The sequence below is a fragment of the Lepidochelys kempii genome, chromosome 2, assembly GCF_965140265.1.
Source record: "Lepidochelys kempii isolate rLepKem1 chromosome 2, rLepKem1.hap2, whole genome shotgun sequence".
NCBI classification, from domain to species: domain Eukaryota; kingdom Metazoa; phylum Chordata; order Testudines; family Cheloniidae; genus Lepidochelys; species Lepidochelys kempii.
The window spans coordinates 197725273-197742714 of record NC_133257.1 but is presented as its reverse complement, the minus strand read 5'-3'; the positions used below and the strand labels follow the sequence as shown (position 1 = coordinate 197742714).

The window sequence follows — 17442 nt, the reverse complement described above, 5'->3', positions numbered from 1 at the left end:
GATGTGCTTGTCTCTTGTGGTGGCTCTATCACCACTGAGCTGCAGGGCCCGCCTTTTGTACTTCCCCTTCCTGTCCCTTCCACTTCCAGTGGGGCAGACATGGCTCTCCTGGTTCGGTCCACCAGGGGCGTGTTGTGGTCCCTCTCGGTCACTCTCTGAGGGAGGTATGTTTCAGAGTGCTAGCCATATTAGTCTGTATCAGCAGAAAGAACAAGGAGTACTTGTGGCACCTTAGAGACTAACAAATTGATTTGTGCATAAGCTTTCGTGGGCTAAAGCCCACGTCATCAGATGCATACATTGGAAAATACAGTAGGAAGATACACACACACACCATGAAAAAATGGGGGTTGCCATACCAACTCTTAACGAGACCAAATGATTAAGACAGGTTATCAGCAGGAGAAAAAGGAAAAACACACAAAAAAACCCCACACACTTTTGTAGTGATAATCAGGATGTTCCATTTCAAACAGTTGACAAGAAGGTGCAAGTAACAGTAGGGGGAAAATTAGCATGGGGAAATAGTTTTTAGTTAGTGTAATGACTCATCCACTCCCAGTCTTTATTCAAGCCTAATTTAATGGTGTCTAGTTTGCAGATTAATTCCAGTTCTGCAGTTTCTCGTTGGAGTCGGTTTTTGAAGTTTTTTTTGGTTGAAGAATTGCCACTTTTAGGTGTGTAATTGAGTGTCCAGGGAGGCTGAAGTGTTCACCAACTGGTTTTTGAATATTATAATACTTGACTTCTGATTTGTGTCCATTTATTCTTTTGCATAGAGACTGTCCGGTTTGGCCAATGAACATGGCAGAGGGGCATTGCAGGCACGTGATGGTTTATATCATTGGCAGACGTGCAGCTGAACAAGCCTCTGATAGTGTGGCTGATGTGATTAGGTCCTATGATGGTGTCCCTTGAATAGGTATGTGGACAGAGTTAGCAATGGATGATTTAATTGGGGATTGGTCCTGCTTTGAGCAGGGGGTTGGACTAGATGACCTCCTGAGGTCCCTTCCAACCCTGATATTCTATGATTCTATGAATGGATTTTGTTGCAAGGATACGTTCCTGGGTTAGTGGTTCTGTTGTGTGGTTGCTGGTGAGTATTTGCTTCAGGTTGGGGAGCTGTCTGTAAGCGAGGACTGGCCTGTCTCTCAAGATATGTGAGTGTGAGGGATCATCCTTCAGAATAGGTTGTAGATCTTTGATGATGCACTGGAGAGGTTTTATTTGGGGGCTGAAGGTGACAACTAGTGCCATTCTTTTACTTTCTCTGTTGGGCCTGTCCAGCAGTAGGGGACTTCTAAGGACTCTTCTGGCTCTATCAATCTGTTTCTTCACTTCAGCAGGTGGGTACTGTAGTTGTAAGAATGCTTGACAGAGATCTTGTAGGTGTTTGTCTCTGTCTGAGGGGTTGGAGCAAATGCGGTTGTATCGCAGAGCTTGGCTGTAGACAATGGGCCATGTGGTGTGGTCTGGATGAAAGCTGGAGGCATGTAGGTAAGTATAACGGTCAGTAGGTTTCCGGTATAGGGTGGTGTTTACGTGACCATCATTTATTGGCATTGTAGTGTCCAGGAAGTGGATCTCTTGTGTGGACTGGACCAGGCTGAGGTTGATGGTGGGATGGAAATTGTTGAAATCATGATGGAATTCCTCAAGGGCTTCTTTTCCATGGGTCCAGATGATGAAGATGTCATCAATGTAGCGCAAGTAGAGTAGGGGCATTAGGGGACGAGAGCTGAGGAAGCGTTGTTCTAAGTCAGCCATAAAAATGTTGGCATACTGTGGGACCATGCGGGTACTCATAGCAGTGCCTCCAACTTGAAGGTATACATTGTCCCCAAATGTGAAATAGTTGTGGGTGAGGACAAAGTCCAGCCACCAGGTTTGCCATGACAGTATCGGGGATACTGTTCCTGATGGCTTGTAGTCCATCTTTGTGTGGAATGTTGGTGTAGCGCATATATCTCTACCTAAGCTGGAAATTACACCTTCAACTGCAGTGTAGCCATACCCACTGTGGAATGGAATTTTAAATCCATGTAGAGCTGGCTTTCAATTCAGACAAACACCATAACTTTCTAAAAATATATAGAATGATTTGAATTAAAAAAGTCCAGTCTAACACTTCATTCTGAATTACCTTGTTTGTGTGATTTCAGGTCAATTCCTTAGAAATACTGTAATCTTGTGTCTTTGTTGGTTTTAAAAAGCACACATTTTATACCTATACATGTAAACAAATCTAAGTGTTCTAGTATAAGCAATCTCCCAAATGAAGATGGTCATTCAAAGGATGGAAATAAGACTACAACATCCTAAAAGAAAATCTTGGAAGCCACTATATTAGACACTGGTAGGCTCCAAATAGAGCAGAATTCTGTCCTCCTAATGGGAAAAAATTATGCTCAAGTGCAAAATATGGAAAGATGGGGGGTGCCTGAACACTTACGAAATCACAGTTAGGAGTATAATAGAATCTCAGAGTTACAAACACCTTGGGAGTGGAGGTTGTTCATAACTCTGAACAAATCATTATGGTTGTTCTTTCAAAAGTTTACAACTGATCATTGATTTAATTCAGCTTTGAAACTTTACTATGCAGAAGACAAAAGCTGCTTTCCCTTTTTTTAGCAGTTTACGTTTAACACAGTACTATATTTGCTTTTCTTGTTTTTGTTTTGGGGGGAAGGCCGGGGGGCCCTCTGCTGCTGCCTGATTGTGTACTTCCGGTTCCAAATGGGGTGTGTGGTTGACTGGTCAGTTCTGAGGTTCTACTTTATTCTTCATAGAAGAGACTGCAGTTCTAGAAAGAATCCCAAGTTAATATACTAATTAACAGTAGCAGCAGCATATTTGAATCCTAACATTTCTGTAGCATAAACCAGTAGGTGCTCATAATATGAAAGCTCTTTTGGGCAGTTAGCTTGCTTGACAGACACAGTTTTCCCACAGTATAACCCTAAGTATATCTACACTGCTATGGAGCTTATAGGACATTTCATCTTCTCCTTACCTATGGAAGAGACTAAGTAGTGATGGAGTATGCCACCAAAGAAAAAAAGTTGAACTAAAAAGAAAACTGATTTTTTAAAAATCCATTACACAAGTGTGCGTTGACAAAAGTACCAAAACGGCTCCATCTATCGGATCAGATATGATTGCATATTTACACAATAATTTGAGACATCTGTATAGAGATTATAAATTCCATAATTACTGACTTTTTAAATCTGAATATTTACTCTTGTTCATAATGCTTCCATTACACTCTCACAAGTATATGAGAGACATTTGATAAGTTGTGTAATGTTGCATCTGCACTGAAGATTTTTTTAAACCTCAGCAATAATGATGCTACAACTGTAATGACAGCACAAGTACAATATTAACTGCAATAACTTTATATGGTTGTTTTTGTAGGAAGATTTTTAACACTACAAAAGCAATCAGCAATGAAATGAAGCCAAACAGGATAACTCAGAAGCTTCAAGAAAGGTAATGCATTCTCTTACATGCCATCTTAAAATGAGGCAAAGTACTGAACAGGCATAGAGAGCAAAGTAAATCAGCTGTACAGATTGGCAGAGTAGATCTGAGAATCTTTCACTGCTACTGCTCCTCATCTCTTCTGTAAATTAATACAGAACTCCATCCCAGAAGCTGGAGTCTACATCTAAAACTTAGGCCAAAATAGCTACGTCATTCAGGGCTATGAAAAAAAATTCATACTTAGGTCAATCTAACCCCCACAGTAGACACAGCTAGGTCAATGAAATAATCCTCCTGTAGATTTAGCGATCACATCTCAAGGCAATGGATTTACTACAATTTGGGGGGAAAAAAAAAAGAAAAAAAACACACACCTTCCATCACTGTATCAAGAGCCTAACTGCAACACTGAAGCTCTGCCACGGTAGCACCTGTAGTTTAGACATACGCTAAGAATTTGACAATTTTTGTAAGCACTGAATTCGCATTTAAGAAAAGTTTTAAGATTTTCCTTAGTCTTTAGGTAGAGAAACCCCAGACTTTCTAGATTCTGCCAAATTAGGCAGAAGTAATATAGAGAGGTGTAAAGTTAAGTTTAAAATATACCACAGTAATAAAGTAACTGAGTAGCAAAAAATAGTGAAATGTTCACTTATGAACAAACGATATTCTCACTTTTCCATCTAAATCCCTGGATGGACAGTAACTCAAAGCAAGAGGTGGGTCAGCACATTGGCAGTTTGCAAACTCAGTTATTAAAGGTCCTATGCACTCCAAAGCTCCAAGTTAAGCACCAGTTATGTGATTCAGATGTTCACCCTACCAAGCCACGTGGATCAGCAACTTTGCCTGTTTGTAGTGCTTTTATAAACCAACAGATTACTAGGAGCCTCATATGGATCAAGCTGTTTTTAACAGTTGAGCTCATATTGCTATCTCAAAACATTAGCTTGAGTCCTAGCTTATTTTGAAGAAGCAGATTAAGAATTATTTCCAAACTTGCATAACTATACAATAGTATACTTACATATCGCTGTATTTTTGAAAGACCTATTAAAAACAAACCCTAACATTAAAAAAAAAAACCCTATATATCTAGGCTGTACCAGTCATTTATTTTGCATAGTAACTCATAGTATGTTACAACAACACAGACAGACAACTATGTTGAAACCAAGCTAGTACTTAGTAACAATTAAATCGGGGGGGGGGGGGGGGGGAACCACCACACACACACACACACCCCCAAACCCCTTAGTTAATACAGAGTTAAACCTCCCAGCCTGGGTAGACAGATTCATGATAGATGGGCTCAAGCTAGCAGTATAAAAATAGCTGAGTGGACATTGTAGCTCTGGCGGAGACTCGGGCTAGCCACCCAAGCTCAAGTCTGGGAGGCTGGGTGGCCTTGAGCCTAGGTGGCTAGCCCAAATCTCCGCCAGAGCAGCAACATTCACACTGCTTTGCTTAGCATGCTACCTCAAGCTCGCCAGCATTCATGTGCTACTCAGGCTGGGAGACACACTCCCAGCTGCAGTGTAGACATATAGTTCGAGTTAATCAAGACTTATGTCATGCAATACCTTTTAGAGAGAAAATGAAACTATATGTTTAAGAACACCTAACTAATAAAAATTATCAAGTAATAAGCCAAGACATTGTAGTTAGTCCCTGAGATAGTTTGGGACAAATTCTACAGAAGTAAATTACAGTAAATCAAGTCCAGAAGAGACCAAAGAATCCTTATTCTTCCATAAAGTGGACAAGCACAAATATTACGGAAATGTTAATTAGGGAGAATTTGAAAGTATTGACATGTTTCTCAAGAGGTAGCATGGAATAATTTTTGATCCAGAGGCCTCTCATTTGAGTTGCTATTATCACAACCCAATTTAAACCAAGCAAGATAAAAATCAGCAAAAACAAGCTGAGTTCCCTCTAATCTGCACATCCACCTGTTAAGCACCGCACAGGTGCTCAGGGCTGCGTAGGGGAGAGATACCTCACCCTGGGTGGCTAAAAATCAATTATTTTAAAATAAAATTTTAAAAAAAAGTTTTTATTTAAAATTGATTTTTTTTTGATAAAATGCTTTTTGAGGAAAAAAGCTATCTAAAAATACATTATAGCTCAAAGATAAGGGATTATAAATTCTAATTCTATAGTATGAGACAATATATTCATGTAAAGTTTAAGAAAAGTTTTGTGAATGAGTTCCAATAGTTCATGGACTAGGAACCCAATCTTATGGGTTCCAGGGGCTTCTGTATATATTATTTAGGATAATTTTTCTATCTACCCAATGGGACTCAGTGCTCAGACTAGAAGAAACCATCAGAGATGCTTAGTTTTGCAATTCTCAAACTGTGGATTTGTGTCTCCAGAGATAACGTTCTTGTTAACAGCAAAAGTGTTTTTAATTAAATTAATAAATAAATAAATAGAGGTGAGATGACAGACCCCAACCCTATTGTCCCTCTGCAAATTTGTGTACAGAGTCAATCCCTTACACTCTCTCTAAAAGAACAAAGTTTCAAAAAGTTCAGTGAATAAAAGATTGTTGGGCGTGGAATAGATCTAGACAAGGAGAAGAAGTCTGGACATACATGTGAGAAGGGAAGGACAGGCAGTAGAAACAAAAGTGAAACTATTTGAGTAGCGTATTCCAGAAGTCTTGAGGTCTTTCTGAGTATAGCCTTCATTGATTTGAGATATACCATACCATTCTCTCATAACAAGGGAAACCTATAATGGCAGCAGGCCATAAGAGAGGCCCAGTTTGGGAATATTTTAATGAAGTTCCTCTACTTGTGCATGCGTGCAAAATGCAAAAACAGTGCAACAAAGAAATGCAAGGCCTGGTTGCCCAAATGAAACAACATCATGAGAAGTGTTTCATCTCAGGAGGAAGCTGTGTTGAAGATGATGAAAGGAACATGTCTGAACATGCAGCATCTTCAGGTTGGTAAACTTCTTTATTTCATACTTCTTTCTTAAGGACACTGCCTATCTTCCGTCTGGACTATTCTTGAATTTTCACATTTGAGCAAAAAAAAAAAAAATATATATATATATTTGGCTCAGATGCAGTTGTGATAAAAAAAATAAAATAGGTGAAATAGGCAGATCTTCCTTTTACAATTTCACCTTTAAAGTAGTACCGAGTGTCAATGAACGCAATGAGTAATACTAAAATGAACAGTATGGTAATAATAATTAAATAACTGCATTGACTTATTCTGTTTAGGAGAATCCATCCTCAACATACAGGATTCTGAAGACTCTCCACCTTCAAGATCACCATCATTTTCTACAGTTTCAGTTATCTGCCAATGATAGTGTTTCACTCACATTATGTATGTCATATAGCCACAGTAGATCACATGGAGCAAAAAGAAAGAAAAATCTCCATCATCCAGAAACAACCATAGATAAATTTGTGATAAGAACCAGCAGATTACACAAAGAGGTAATTGATGAAAAAATTGTCGTTTGTTTATACAACAAACTCTCCTTTCCGTATGATTGAGAACCCACACTTCATTAATGACTGAACCATGTTAAGACCAGGATACAGTCCACCCAACACAGCAGATATTGCAGGCAAATTGCTGGATAAAGTGTATGAAAGAGAAATTGAGCAGTGTGCAAAGGGTCTAGAGGGTAAAATTGTTAACTTGAGTCTTGATGGGTGCAATGTCCACAATGATCCTGTTGTATGTGCTTGTGTGAAAACAGATGAAGGGAATGTCTTCCTTACACAGCCAATTGATACATCGGGAAATGCACACACAACAGAATACTTACAAGTAGCAGCAGTAAAAGCTATAACAAACTGTGAAAAATATTCAAATGTCTAGTACGCAGCCTGGTCACAGACAATGCTGCAAATGTACCCAAGATGAGAAGAAATTTAGAATACGGTGGAAAAAAGAGTCCCAAGCTAACATACAGTTGCAGTGCTCATTTGATGTACCTCCTAGCCAAAGACTTCAGTGGTCCAGAAATAAAGGCTAATGTTGTTGAAATTGCAAAATACTTCTGTAATAACCACTTTGCAGCAGCTGCTCTGAAAAAAGTGGGAGGAACCAAGGTAACTCCCCGACAATACGTGCGATGGAACTCAGTAGTGGACTGTTTTGAGCACTATATCAAGAACTGGCCTAATCTGGTGACAGTTTGTGAACAAAATAGATGGCACTGTCACAGCCAAAGTTATCCACATTGAGCTTAAGAGAAATGTTGAACACATGCTGCATACCCTGAAGCCTATTTCTGTAGCCTTGAACAAAATGATACTAAATGATACTTGCGGATGATACTAAACTGGGAGGAGTGGTAGATACGCTGGAGGGCAGGGATAGAATACAGAGGGACCTAGACAAATTGGAGGATTGGGCCAAAAGAAATCTGATGAGGTTCAATAAGGATAAGTGCAGGGTCCTGCACTTAGGACGGAAGAACCCAATGCACAGCTACAGACTAGGGACCGAATGGCTAGGCAGCAGTTCTGCAGAAAAGAACCTAGGGGTGACAGTGGACGAGAAGCTGGATATGAGTCAGCAGTGTGCCCTTGTTGCCAAGAAGGCCAATGGCATTTTGGGATGTATAAGTAGGGGCATAGCGAGCAGATCGAGGGACGTGATCGTTCCCCTCTATTCGACATTGGTGAGGCCTCATCTGGAGTACTGTGTCCAGTTTTGGGCCCCACACTACAAGAAGGATGTGGATAAATTGGAGAGAGTCCAGCGAAGGGCAACAAAAATGATTAGGGGTCTGGAACACATGAGTTATGAGGAGGGGCTGAGGGAATTGGGATTGTTTAGTCTGCAGAAGAGAAGAATGAGGGGGGATTTGATAGCTGCTTTCAACTACCTGAAAGGGGGTTCCAGAGAGGATGGTTCTAGACTATTCTCAGTGGTAGAAGACGACAGGACAAGGAGTAATGGTCTCAAGTTGCAGTGGGGGAGGTTTAGGTTGGATATTAGGAAAAACTTTTTCACTAGGAGGGTGGTGAAACACTGGAATGCGTTACCTAGGGAGGTGGTAGAATCTCCTTCCCTAGAAGTTTTTAAGGTCAGGCTTGACAAAGCCCTGGCTGGGATGATTTAATTGGGGATTGGTCCTGCTTTGAGCAGGGGGTTGGACTAGATGATCTCCTGAGGTCCCTTCCAACCCTGATATTCTATGAAATGCAGGGTAATAGCTGTTTTATTGCTGACGCTATTGAAATTTGGAAGGAACTGAGTGAGATCTTAAAAAGAGAAATACGCAATGACAGAGTTAAATTACAAGCATTACAAAAATGAATGGGACAAACAATTTCCAGCTCATTTTCTTGCAAATATTCTTAATACTCGGTACCAGGGTCAAAGCTTAACTGTTGAAGAAGAGGGGCTGGCTTTGACATGGACATCTAATAATCATCCCCCCAGAATGCCAACTATAACAAACTTCAGAGCTATGGGTGAACCATTCAAGAAATATATGTTTGCTGACGATGATTTAAAGAAAGTCACACCAGTGAACCGGTGGAAGTCACTTAATCGCTTGGATTCAGAGACTGTTGAAGTGATAATCTCACTACACAGCAGTAGCTTCTTCACCAGTGTAGAAATAATATTTTCTTCCTTTGGACTAATTCATTCCAAATTGAGAAATTGTTCGGGACCTGAAAAAGCAGGAAAGCTTGTTTTTCTTTTCCAGATTATGAACAAACAGGAAAATGAAGGTGAAGATGACTGAGTTAGCTGCAGAAGCCAATATTTTAAGTTTCTCATGTTGACCTGGCTGACAGTCTATTTAATTTTTGTTCTTTAAATATTTTAACTAGTGTAGTTAAAAACAATTTTAACAAAAACAAATCTGATTTTAAAATAAAAAAGTTTTAAAAAACTTGAATGTTTAACTAAACTCAAAAATTCATATGCTTCATTTAAATATATGTTTGCTGTGGAAGAAAAAAATCCAGAATACATAACGTTGTTGTTTTAGTTAAATAAAACCATTTAAATGTCCGTTTGGTGATGTTCTCCTCCTAATACAGCATGGCAAGAAAATCCTCCAAATATTAAAGATTAACCTGTTGAATTGGAGATAGATTTATGAAGTCACTGGAAGGTGAACTGCTTCAATTACCTTTGCTAAATGAAATAACCAATCATTCATTGTCTGATAGAGCTTTAAAAATAATCTGAAAAGTTTTCAAAATAAATCACTTTAAAAATGTGTAGTGTGTACCTTCTAAAAAATGAAACCTACATCTATCCCTGAATTGTGCAGAATATGTATTAAGGTTATAACAACCAACAAGAATGCGCTTTTATGTAGAAATCCATGATTAAATGGAGTCTTCCTGACAAGTGATTTAAATCAAATCCACCCTGCTCGGGGGCTGGGAGTGTGTGGAGCTGCCCCCAGAATTGCCCCACTTTGGCACTTCAGTGGAAGGGTGGGGGAGAAAACCAGTGCTCGGGGTTTCAGCCCCACAGCGAGGTGACACTGGGGCTCAGTATTTCAGCCCTGCGGCAATGGGGTGCCGGAGCTCAGGCTCTGGGTTTCAGCCACAGTGTCCCGCGGCCCCCCTGAAAGGGCTTGCAGAGCCCTGGGCGGCCACAGACCCCCAGTTGAGAACCACTGCACTACAGTATATACAAAAGGGAAGGCCATCCAAAACCCCCAATTCTTTGACATCTGCCTAGAACTCAAATTGCCAAAACTAAATCCCAAAAAAGGAAACTAACCCTCCACCCCCAAAAGCCATAAATTATTTTAAAAGGTAACTGTTTCAGTAACTAAATACTATAAATCAACATTATGTATCAAAACCGGTGATACAAGGTTGCCAGAACGGTTTCAAAATGAGATAATCCGGCTGAAAGCTTGAGTCTGAGCTCATATATCCCAATAAACCTAGTATCAGAATCACTTTCCAAGAACAATCAAGATATGCAGTTAGACATACCAATAGAAGTTACTTTCTAGAATAGAGACTGATGAAGATGATTGAGGAAGGAAGAACAACCAAAGAAAGTATATTTGATTAGTTCAGACAGACAATGATATTAAATAGTTATGTCATTTCTAGGTAGCATTTTTGTCACATGTATAGTTATATTGGTCAACTACCCAGTTTTCACTGTTATTGTATGAATATTGTACCCTCCCAAGCCCTTAAAATCTTTGTCACAGGCTTCAAGACTTGTAATCCTAGTGATTTCGTTTTTTATTTTTATTTACATATTTTTGATGAAAAAGAAAAGGAAGTCTTGAAAAATATCTGTCCATATTAGAGGTGTCAGTGAAATAATCTATGAGCCTGTGTCCAACATAAACATAGCTTTCAAAAATTTGGAGTTATTCTAGCAACAGGATCCAACACTGAAAAAGGACTCACCCACCCTGCCCCCCATGTCACCTCCAAAGCTATTATTCAAAAAGAGTAGTAACCACCCATGCAGCCACTACAGAAAAGCTGCAGACACATACTCCAATAAAATCAGGTGAGGCATGTTACTGCAGTCTTTTAAATCAAGTAAACCAGCCAGAGAATCCTCAAACTCACTCTCTCTGTGCCCCAACAAGAACACTTTCAAACCCAACATCTTCCACAGCAGCGTACGGGAAGGGAACAGATTCAGCAAACACAAAAATAAATTCAATAGTTTACAGGGAGTGGGAGAGGAAACAAAGCCACTGGACTCTATGCCTCCTACATTCTTAGAGACTTAAAAGACCAGAAGGTCACCCCCTAACTAATGCAGAAGATATTCAAACTCAAGTAGCCCCCATAATGAAGCCACACTGCTGAGTCCTAGGAGATGTGATTAAGACATCACCTAAATAACTGCAAGCACCTTTAAGCAGAATGTTACAGAGTTCATTTTCCCCAGATTTTGACATAACATCAAGGCACATGAAACTCTTGTGAGGATCCCACTTGGACTGCTAGCGGCTGCCCAGCTATGGGCCATGATCAAAAGTTATTGATATAGAAATATAAGCCACCCCAACACATAAAATGAGGCAGTGAATGGGTATGAAGAAGAGTTGTTAGTTTAAATCAGCAAGATGAACATGGTCTCAGCCCTCAAATGCTAGGAAACCGTACAGATTAACTTTGGCCTCAAGTTGGTCCAACCACCAAAGGAACGCTTACTAGTAACTGCTGCCAAAAAAAAAAAAAATGAGAAAATGCACATGTATATCTGAGTTGAGTGATATTTGTTTTTACTACCCAGAGAATCTAAAACTGTCCTCAGAAAGGAGGGATTTGCTCTTCCAGTATACAAGAGTACATCAGACAGCATGTATACCAAAACCAGGATATTGATCAGACCCAGTAGGGTAATTCTTGCACTCAGAGAAGTATTCCTCTCAGGCACCTTATGGTGCAATAGAGACCGCTCCTTTAGAAGGCAGATACACTAAAATAAAGGGGCAAGAATGCAAGACAGGTATTTTCCTCCCTTCCACAAATTCTCTTTGTAGATACTCCCTGCCACTCTGGCCTCGAACATAAACAGACTTCACCTCCTATCTCACTAACAGATTCTCCAATAACAGTAGATATTCCAACCTGTAAAGAAAGAAAATTCTGCACAGATTTCTAGAACTCTTATTCAGTTTTCCACCTGAGTCTCACTCAGCATTCACGCGGGTGGAATCTAAGCATATTAGAATGCTGAAGGAAAGGCATCCCTTTCCACTGCATGCATCCGATGAAGTGAGCTATAGCTCATGAAAGCTTATGCTCAAATAAATTTGTTAGTCTCTAAGGTGCCACAAGTACTCCTTTTCTTTTTGCAGATACAGGCTAACATGGCTGCTACTCTGAAACCTCTCCAAGAGAACATTCTTCAGCAGTACATTTGCCAGTAGCAAAAGAGGAAGGGTGTCCACCTTATAATAAACCTTTGTGATCTGAACTTTTATATAGCCTACAGTTCCTTAAAGAGACAGGAAATCTGCTAGTTAAGATTCCCTGCAGGAGAACAGTATATCAGAAGGATGCCTACCTGACAGCCCAAATAAGTTTCTTTGGGAAGCCAGCTGTGACAATTCAGACAAGACTCCCCATTTTCTGCCATCACACAGAGGAAATAAGTGGAAAGCCTCTCAACAGGAAAATGAATTATACTAGTAATTCTCAACCTTTTCCATGCTATGACATACTTTTCTATAACTTTATACTTTTGCACCCTGTGCAATAGTTAGGTTAACTTAACCCCCCACTGTAGATGCAGCTAGGCTGACAGAAGAATTCTTCCATTAAACCTAGCTACCCCCCCAGACAGGAGGATGTACTATATATGAATAGAAAAAAACCCTCCATGAGGCAGGAAGTGTCTACACTACCATGCTACAGTGGCACAGCTACACCACTGTAGCTGTACTACTGTAGTTTAGACATGGCCACAGCTGATACTGGAAAAAACAAAAAAAAGTGTTTTTGCTGGTATAGCTTACACCATTTCACTGACCAAAATAAGCTATACCAGCTAAAGCACTTTTATACTAGCATTATTAAGTTTATACTATGACTTTTGCTGGTACAGAATTATCTCAAGAAGAGACATATCCCTAACCAACCTGTACCAGCAAAAGTTTCTAGCGTACACCTGGTCCAAGAGCCATTAAGCTTGCCTGTGCATCAGCACATCATCGATGCTCACCTGCTTACTTGTCACTTACTTCACCACGGCTACTTGTTCTTGCCTTTAAGGACATGTATAATTTAGCTTCTGCCTACCTTTTTGCTGGTCTCTTTCACATAATCCCACCCCTTTTCACTCTGCTTAATTTACACAAACATCCTCTGCATACTCTTCTCTCCCCGCAGCCCCATATGTCTGGAATCCCTTCTTTACTCCATCTCACAGAAGAAGAAAAAAAAAAAAACACCAGGCAGTCTCCTTACTGAGAAATCCTCAAGTCTACTACTAGCAAGCTCTGTGCCCAGGAAGCGCTGTCTTTCTGCTTCCTCTCCAGGTCACGTTCACAAGCCCCCCTCCTGGTTTTCTGTCTCCAGTATTGTAGCCCAATACATTTGCAACCTACAAAGCTTCTCAATCCATATGGTTTAGCACTAACCTGTGCCACTGTAGAACTTGTAGTGTAGACATATCCTAAGAAAAAGTTGTGTTAACTCCTGTTAGCTAATATGTAGTGACTGATATGAGCCTCATGTTAGTCACTACATATTAGCTAACAGGAGTTAAGAACATCTTTTTTCTTAATTGAAGAAGACAAGGCCATAGAAAAGTGATGCACTTTTTTTATGCTGAACTCTTACGGGGGAGATATTAAACCAATTTCTTAAACCGAAGCGGACCTGCAACACAAATGACAGGATCCAGAGAAAATACAACATTCATAGACCTCTGAACCATATCAAGTTATTGACACTGTTGTAATACCATGAGAAACAGGTAGGTATATCAACAGCAAATTAGCACATCACTGATTCTAACACGTTAATGACTAAAGTTAGTTCTTAAGGAGTAAGGAAAAATACCTGAACAGTCTTGAGTAAAACAAAATAAAGATGTCCAAGTTTCTTTTGGCAATCAGAATACTACATAGGTTGGAAACCACACATCCCTCCTCTTTTGATACTAAGAATATATTACTATGCAGCACCTACTTAGAGAAGGCATTAAAAAGGGACATCAGAATAAGGTCAGAGAGGCTTATTAATAAAACCCTGAATTTGAGTCATCTAAAAGGGAGGGAGGGGTAAAGAGAGAGGAAATTACAACTATGGAGCCACATGTATTTTTCAGTAGCACAGGAAGTAAGGGAACACATGTCTGCCTCCCTTCACCACCAAGCATGAAAGGAAATGAACCAAATCAATGTAGTTTAATCCTTCCCTCACAGATATTGGCGAGACACACCTGATTGGGAATCATATCCACCTGACCGGAGTATAAGGCTGTGCAACATGAGAACAAGAGGAAAAATAAAAATCTTTAGCTACCATGTGTGCACACTTCCCTTCTCGCCCCCCGGCAGAGGGGCAGCAGCCGCCTTAAGAAAAGGGAAGAGCGGATCACCCCTTGCCCGCCCAACGGGTACATTAGCCCAGCCATGGTTTCACCAAAGTGAAGGATGGGAACTACTGAGCCTGTTCCTTACCCTCTCTCTTATACAAGAGCATGGGCTGCAGGGGCCTGAAGCGGGTATTACAGAGACAAGGCTGGAACAAAGGAACCAGCCTCCCCCGTCCCACGCCGCCGTCCGCACCAAAGCCAGCGGGGAGCACAGGGGAGGGAGCAGCCTGCCGCACACGGCGCAGGCAGAGCTACGGGAGGGGGGCATCGGCTGCCAGCCGAGAGCCCCCCAGCGCGCACACCAGTTGCGCCGGCCGCGGAGCCGGGGCGGGCTGAGGCCAGGAGGGCACCGCGCGAACGCGCAGCCCCGGGGCGCGGGGGGGGTTGGCACTTGTGCGAGAGGAGCCCTCACCCCACGGCCGTTACCGGCAAGGGGAGGAGGGGGGAGGGGAAGAGGAAAGCGATTCTGCAGCCTCAGGCACGCGGGTACCCGGCGGCGCCGCTTCCGTGTTCCTGCCCGGCGGCTGCGGGGGTGCGGGGGGGGCAACAACATCCTCCCCGGCCGGCCGGCCGGCCGTTGCTGACAAAGGGCCGGGCCCGCGCCCCCTCCCCAGCCGGGCCGGCTGCTCTGCTCACACAAAGCGGGCAGGGCTCGGCGCGTGGCGTTACCGTGGTGAGTAGCGGTCTCATCTGCTCGCCCGCCCGCTCCTCCTCCATGGCGCCCCGGCGGCGCCCGCCCGCACGCGCGCCCACCCGCCCGCCGGCAGAGAGGAGCGCGCGGAAAGGGGCTCGCTGTGGGCGACCGAGCCAGACGAAGGAAGCGCCGCTGCCGGGCCCAGGACGAGGCTACATTAATCCTCCGCCACACGCTCGCTCCCCCCTCCCCCCCCCCCGCCTCGCTGCTCCAGCAGAGCCCCGCCCCGCCAATCCGATTGGCAGCGTCTCCAGCTAATCGGAGCGAGAAGGCAGCTCCGCCCCCCTGTCCCAAAGCAACAGGAGGAGGAGGAGGAGAAGACGACGACGACCCAGGCCACGGGCAGGCGGGGACCTACCGACCTCTCCTGAGGAGAGAGCTCAGCTCCCAGGTCAGGGCCCCTTCTCCCCTCCCCCGCTGAAAGCCATTCACAGCGGAGAAGCAGCGGCACAAAGCTGGGATGGGAGAGGCAGCACTTTGCACTAAAGCATTGGAAGGGTCCTGCCCATTGCCCCCCGCATAGTGAGACTGTGTCACGGTTGGCATCGCATGCCCATTGGGGCCGCTGCAAGTTGAGAAGGATGCGAAGGAGGCAGACGTTCAGAGTCGGCGCTAGGCATAAGCGGACTTAAGCAAGGGCTTAAGGCCCGTTTGCTTTTTTAGTATATGTTGCTTGGGAGGGCCACCAAAATATTCCATCTTAGGGTCCGTAATAGGCTCGCACTACCTCTGCACACATTGGCAGGAAGGGTACATGCAAAAGGGAGCAAGATGGACTCATTACATTATGCTATAACCTAAGATTTCTGCAGGCTATGGCTCCCTAATGAGCGCAATCAGAGAGACAATGGCAGAACTGCACAAGCTATATTTTGTGTTTTACTTTATAGCCTGGAGCCCTAGGCTGGACAGTTTAGGTGATGTAGTATCTCCACCCCCACCCCATACAGAAAAAAACAAGTATGTTATTTTGATAGACACATCGCTTACATACTTATCCTGGGTGGGTGTGGAGTTGTAAAGAGGTAGCAAGGTATGTCAATGCAAGATTTTTGCATCCATGTCAAAACACCCTTTTGTGCGAGTGAAAAGAGCACAAAAATTGTACTTAAATTGTCAATACAAATTTGAAAGAAAAAATGACTAATGAAGTGGGATTTTAAAATAAATTGTTTAAGGACAAAAGCAAATTTTAGTCATGCAAAAGGTTTGATGCAGTGTCATCAATTTATTTCAAGAAAAAAATAAATTTTACGCATACGAATGATTTGTTCGATACAAATTACTAATAAGGCTCATTACTTACAGAATGTGGGCCTTGTATTTTGTATTGATAAATGCACATATTATTCATTGGGATAAAAGTTTTAAATAAAGTATTCATTATAATAGAGGTCAGGTATACTGTTGCATGGTAAGAGCAAAACACTAATAGCCAATGGACTCCTTCTCAGCTATGGGAAATATGGCCATGTACATGTGTGTCTAGGCTTTTTCCAATACATTTGCTATATGCTACATGTAAAAATCTGAACCGTCTGTAGTCTCACACTCATCTGGATCCACATGGGCAACTATATGATGAGAAGAGTACTCACCACCATTGCACAAGCAAGACTGTGTGCATGCCCTGATCTGTCTTGAACAACTGTAGTCGAGCTCACACTTGTCTTTTTACACCTGCATGTAATAAGTTCCAGCAGTACTTCAAGGGCAAGTGCCTGTGTCATCAGTGTTGGAGAAATGTGTCCATCCTTGTTGTCATGCCTGCCTCTTCACATGTTTTGGATAAACTATAAAAACTCGTCTATTAAAAAGATGTCCTATTCACATTCAAAGGGTAATGTGCAAACTAAGCTTTGCCACATCAAGGATAGTGGGTAGAAAATAAAAGCCAAGCAGTTTCAATCAGTGGCAGACCAAAGCGACTCCAAATGGTCTTTTAATGAGCTGAAGACCATGTACAGCCTGCAATCTAACGGTACCACCTTTATCTAGAATGTGCATGTGTCATTGCTGCTGACTGATCAAGGACAAAATTCTGAAAAGATAGGGTAAACACTTCAATAAGGTTCTGACCTGCCCCTCCACCACATCAGCATCAACACCTAATGATCATGAACAACTTCTAGCTCTCAGTTCTGAAGTATGGAAAGCTGTCAAGGCAATGTCAAACAGCAAAGCAGCAAATCCTTATGG

The 17442-nt window shown here is 42.2% G+C and overlaps 1 protein-coding gene across 9 annotated transcripts in view; it reads right to left on the bottom strand.

Moving 5' to 3' along the window:
* SLC4A7 (solute carrier family 4 member 7) overlaps window positions 1-15449 on the bottom strand; it is a 161722-nt gene extending 146273 nt beyond the window's left edge. For all 9 annotated transcript variants that reach the window (XM_073333411.1, XM_073333416.1, XM_073333420.1 and 6 more), the window contains exon 1: window positions 15219-15449. In XM_073333411.1, coding sequence (XP_073189512.1) covers window positions 15219-15266 — 48 coding nt within the window. In that variant the 5' untranslated portion in view covers window positions 15267-15449. The remainder of the gene's footprint in view (window positions 1-15218) is intronic.
* Between the last annotated feature and the right edge of the window lie 1993 nt (window positions 15450-17442).